Genomic DNA, 5621 nt, shown 5'->3' on the forward strand with positions numbered 1-5621 from the left:
CTCTGAGGAGCTGGGCTGGCATCTGGGGTATCACTGGCCAGCACCACTCTTCCATCTTGGCGCCCCAAGAATTGCCCAAACGGAGACTGCAAGGACTTCCCTGGGAGGGTGGGGGGAGGCGTGGGGGCAGTGGGACCACGAGCTGAGGGCCTGCTTTCTAAAGAGTCTCCGAGGAGGGAAACGGGAGCCCGATCGCCCCAACAACGTGGCTTCGGGAACAGATGTTTGGGAGCTCGCAAGCTCTCCGGAGACGTAGGCCTGCGCCCCTGCACCCCCACCTCCTATTCGGCAGGAGGCCCGGGGGTGCTGGGCTCTGATCCGCGCGCCCCTCCCCGAGCACAAGTCCTGGCAGAGGCAGGGCCCAGGCAAGCGAGGAGCCGGAGCGCCATAAAAGAAAATGAGGGCTGTTACTGTTTATGGGGTGTAAAGGGCTGCGGGGAACGGCACAGCCTCGGAGCCCGAGCGCCTTCTAGATGTGACCGGAGGGTTCGGCCTCATCTCCCCCTTTTCTTTTCTTGCTCCCGCCCCTCCCCTACATCCCCCCGCGACTTCTGCAAAGGTATCTGGATTCGGACACGTAAAAGGGGAACCAGGGCGCCGCGCCGGGGATGGGGCGCCCCTCACACCCCCACCCCACCCCCACCCCGCCGCCAGGTTGGACGCCCTGTGTTGTTGCAGACAGAAGGGACTTCAAAGAATGGGCACGCAGGGTGCGCCATAAAGGCCGGGTCTGCGAACCGTCTGGAATTCGGCCCTTAATGAGTTTACAACTGTCCAGCCCCAATTAAGATTTTCCACCAAAGCCCTTTCATTTGTTTGCTCTGTCTGCCGCCGATAAAGCGGTTGCGGAAACAGCTCTCTTTTATGGGCACTGCCCGCTCGGCAGCGCAGATTCCGGACCCACGCAGACCCCCCGACGCCGCCCCTCCCTTCCCCCGGGACCGGGCCTCGCGGGCTCCGGGAGTGGGGCGCCCAGCCCGCGGCAGTGCCGACGAAGTTCAGGCGCGGCGGCCAGGGCTGCAGTGCTGCGGGCCGGCCAGCAGATGGCAGTGTGACTCCACGCAAGAGGCGCCCACGCCGCCATCTCCCGCCGCCGCCGCCCGGGGAAGTTCCTAAGATGTCGACTTGACGCGAGCCTTTCTGGAACCGGAGCCCCAGATCTGAGTGCACAGCGGCGGTGTATTTTCCCGTCCTGCTCCCACCAGGGAGGATGCCTCACTGGGAAACGAGCGAGCGGCGCGGCGGGGACTCGCGGACCGGCCCCCTCTGGCCCCCTCCACCGCGGGGGCCCAGCCCGGCAGGACTGCAGCTCCCGGCGCGCGGACCCTCCTGGGGTCACGGTCTCCAGCCCCGGACACGCCTGGGTGCAGCGCGCGCTCGGAGAACCCGGCTGACTGGCGGACAGACACCGGGACTAACGGCCTACAGCCCCCCTGGACCTGGTGACCCCCCCAGAGGGTGTGCAGAGGGCGCAACCGGGCCGAAGGTCCTGGGGCCCGAGAGACCCCCAGAGGCTGCGCCCTGGCAAAGGCCCCGAGGAGTCAGCACCCACGGGTGAGCCAGAACCCGGGGACTCGGCTGCCTTGAATAGGTGACAATAAAATTAAGCGGCTGGAAATGGGGGGTACAGACATTCTTGGTCAGCCGGGCGGCCGAGTTGCCTAGAAATGGGCATCCTTGGGGACAGACCAGGCACTGCTTTGGTTATTCTAAAATAAAGGTGATGTTTAAAAGAATTAAAATAACACCCTAGCTCCAGAATAGGCGCTCACATCGCGAAAGCCGCTCCTGCTTTCTCTCGCCGCTGAATTTCCTGGACAGTGGAGACACTGAGGCTGCTCTGGCATCCTCTGCTCAGGAGCCAGGAGGAGGGAGGGGACCCCATCAGGCCCATCCCGTCCCCCACCCTCGGGGAGAACCTGCCTGTCTGGAGCCTTCCAGGAGGCACCCCGAGAGCTGAGAAGCAGCCCCGGGTGCAACATGGTTTCCCAGAGAAAACGCAAAAGCAAACAGGACTCTCCGAAGAAGCACCCCCAGCCTGTGAACACGGCACCGGCGCGTTTATTTGGATTGTAAGAGTCTCTGCCAAGCCCACAAAATGTTTACAGCCTGCATCGCCGGCTGCACACGCTATAAAACGGGGGACTGGGTTTTGGCTGACATCTCTCAGGGGTGTTCCTCCCTCTCCCGCGTGTGCTCTCTCCCCTTCCCTTTCTCTGTCTATATACACAGGTTGGCATTACAGACACACGCCTTCATTACATTTCATTATATAACCTGGTGTCTCGCAGCAGCTGATGGCGAGGAGGGTTTTATAACTTCCCAAGCGCTGTCCGTGGCCGGGCATCCCACAGCAGATGGAAAGGTCGGTTTATGTCGCTACAGATAAATGGCAAAGGAGCAGGTCGGTGGCCACTGCTTCTCTCCCCAGGCCCCGGAGCCCAGGTAGGTGCAGGCCGGGGTATCTCAGAGGCCTCCTGCATTGCCAGGCGGAAGGGACCTCTCTTGCCCTTGGCCTGCCGGTGGCTGGGAAGTGGCTCTCCCAGCTCGCTGCCCTGCCCAGGACCCGCTTCCCCGGAAGCCGCCTGGATGAGATCTCCTGGCAGCCCCAGCTCCTGGGCACTCCTCCGGGATGGACCTGTCCCCCTGCCACGACTGGGGGCTGCTTACTGGACGGAGAGCCGATGCCCGGGTCGCTGGGGGGGGGGCGCGGATAGAAACCGCAGCCGCAGTTTCTTTAGAGAAGCCGCAGAGTTCTGGCAGGCTCCACTCGCTGCTCGAGAGCTGGGTTTACATTCTTGGCTGGATTTAAATGTTGAGGACAATCCGATAACAAGAAGTCGGGGAAACACAGATTGCTTGGCACACAGGGACCCAGCCCCAAGGCGGCCGAGGCCCGCGTCTTTAAGGACAGGGGGCAAGGAGAACCCCGTCTACACGTGCCTGTTTCGGCTGCGTCAGGGAGTATTTCTGTGACTGTGATCACGAATAACCCAGGGCAAGGGTGTCTTTTCAGCCAAATATGTAGGAAACCCGTGGCTCAAGAACACGCGGGTACACAGGCCTTCTGGCCAGCCCGGCTCTGCCCGGCCTTTTCGTTTTAAAAGGCTGCCACTGGAGGCCGGAGGGGAGGGAGAAGCCAGAAACGAAAGGGAGGTTCCAGCACCCCCGGGACTTGGCCCCGTTGGCTGACATGGGTCCAGAGAGGCCAGGGCCTTGCGGGAAGGTATCCGGATCCTGCCTGGCCCAGGCAGAAAGGCAGCGTGTCCTGCCGGGACGGTTTGGACTTGCCCGAGACCGAGACAAATGCAGGCAAAGAAGAGCCAGTGGTGGGGACTTTCAGAGCTCTTGGGCAGGACTGCGTTCCTGCCCGCACTCCCCGAAATCGCTCCCCGCTGTCTGTCGGGTCAGCTCCCTCTGGGCAGGTTCTACTTGAAACGCCATTGCTGCTTTAGCCACGCGAGTCTAGACAGACAGCCTTCTGCGGCCGGGGTCTTTCTCCTTGCATCTTGCTGTGTCACTCGAGGAACAATTTATTGGTCGAAAGCAGTCTAATTCCTCCTCTTTGATCTCCAAGTCCCCTTCTTGTTTGTTTCATCTTCCTTGAACTTTCTGAGGTTTTATTTCCTGCCAGAAATGGATGCTATTTGGAATATTTGTGTTTTCTTCCCTTCCTGATGTATCCCCTCCTTTGCCCAAGCAAGATAGCTAGCATCCTATTCTGCCATGGAGGGTACCCCGATATCACCCCCATGGTCCCTGTACCTCCAGGGAACACCACCCTGACCCCACCTGCGCCTACAGCCCCCACCTCCCCACCCACACCGGGTCATCCACTAGGCCAGAGCTGGGGCTCCTTCGCATCAGGGTCTGAGCCCTCCGCTTCCTTTTGTGCTCCCAGGACCCCCTGAGAGGGTGTGGTGAACTGGGGCGGCCTGGACCCTCAGAAAGTGATGGGAAGCGCTTTGTGCAAGAAGAACCAAACTCTATAATCTAGAGGAGAATTTCCGGGGCAATTCCATTGTGAGGTCGGGTTTATGGTGTGCAATAGAGCTGAGCAGTAAAAGGCATCCTGACCTGCCGGCCAGGCTCCCAGCTCGGCCTGGGCAGTTTACGAGGCGTTTAGGGGGAAGGCTTCGCCCCATCACCCTCAAAGGAGCGGTGAATGGCAGGGACTTTGGCTGTTCCAACCCTGCCCAGGGCAGGGGTTGGAGACTGGGGAAGGTAAGCTCCACGCATAGGGGGCCGGGATGGGAGGGAGTGTGACTACTGTGCTCTCTACTCTTGGTGAACTGATCTTGGGAAAGGTGAAGCAGCCAGAGCTGGGTGGCCTTCGGGAGGGGGCGGGGGTCTCCAAAAGGAAGGGAGACCCAGCGTGGGCTGCAGTCCCCAGGTGCCTGGGCCTCCCTCTCTCCTCCCCAAACTGGCTCTACAGCATCTATTGCTCCCAGGCACTCAGGCCCACGAGGAGCGGTAGAAGCGCAGGGGTGGCCACAGGGAAGGCTCCCAGGAACCTCAGGATACCAGTGGTACCCGGAAAGCTGCAGGGCCTGGGGCTCCTCCAAGCTGGGGGAGACTTGGTGCAGCCAGGGAGAATCCAGGGTTGCTGGGTGGGAGGACAAAAGAATGCCCATCCGTTTCTGGGGCTGCCAGAGGCCAGGCAGGTGCCCAAAGCGAAAGCACAGAGCCCGAGGGGCCAGCAGTGTCCAGGAGGAGGGAAGGGAATCCCACGTTAGTAAATCTGTTGGCGAATGAGGCTCATTAACAGGTAAATACTTCACGCTTCCTTTAGGGCGGATAAACAGTGCGCCCTGATTAAGGAAAGGAAGCCCGGAGACCTTGACTTTATTCGAACCACATGGTTCCAGTCTGCAGCGGCCTTCTCGCTGCCGATGGAAACGACGCTGCGCCGGCCCCGTCTGAATTCGATTTCTAAGTCGGCCCGTTGCCCGCGGGACCTGGGCCTGAGGAGACGCGGGCAAAGAGCCGATTCACCCCGCGCAGAGACTTGCCCACGGGGCCACTTTGGGGTGCGCGGGGTGCAGACCCCCTCCCTGGGCGGGGTCAGTGGGCAGAGAGGACCCGCAGGCTTGGTCCAGGGTTCGGTCGCGCCCTGTCGGCCCCGCGCAGCCTCTGCAGGCCAGGCGTCCAGGTTGGCGGCGGTCAGGAGGGCCCCGCGGAGCCGGGGGGCCTTTCCCCGCAGGACGCGCCCGGCCGGCCACGCGCGGGCACAGGCGTGGGCTACTCGTTGGAGCCCTTTCCCCTTCCATTCTAGGCGGCCGCGGGCCCCGCGGAGCGAGACCACCTGTGAGGGCTGCGGAGATTGGCGGAGGCGGTCATGTGGGCGGTCACGTGCTGCGGCGAGCTCCGTCCAAAAGAAAATGGGGTTTGGTGTAAATCTGGGGGTGTAATGTTATCATATATCACGCTACCTCGTAAAACCGACACTGAAAGCTGCCGGACAACAAATCACAGGTCAAAATTATGAGTTCTTCGTATTATGTGAACGCGCTTTTTAGCAAATATACGGCGGGGGCTTCTCTGTTCCAAAATGCCGAGCCTACTTCTTGCTCCTTTGCGCCCAACTCGCAGCGAAGCGGCTACGGGGCGGGCGCCGGCGC

The 5621-nt window shown here is 61.4% G+C and overlaps 1 protein-coding gene across 1 annotated transcript in view; it reads left to right on the forward strand.

Moving 5' to 3' along the window:
• The first annotated feature begins 2061 nt into the window (after positions 1-2061).
• HOXA7 (homeobox A7) overlaps positions 2062-5621 on the forward strand; it is a 6265-nt gene continuing 2705 nt past the window's right edge. The window contains exons 1-2 of the mRNA XM_006778980.2: positions 2062-2445; positions 4793-5621. Coding sequence (XP_006779043.1) covers positions 5485-5621 — 137 coding nt within the window. The 5' untranslated portion in view covers positions 2062-2445; positions 4793-5484. The remainder of the gene's footprint in view (positions 2446-4792) is intronic.

Source organism: Myotis davidii, unplaced genomic scaffold, assembly GCF_000327345.1.
Source record: "Myotis davidii unplaced genomic scaffold, ASM32734v1 scaffold168, whole genome shotgun sequence".
Lineage (NCBI taxonomy): Eukaryota > Metazoa > Chordata > Mammalia > Chiroptera > Vespertilionidae > Myotis > Myotis davidii.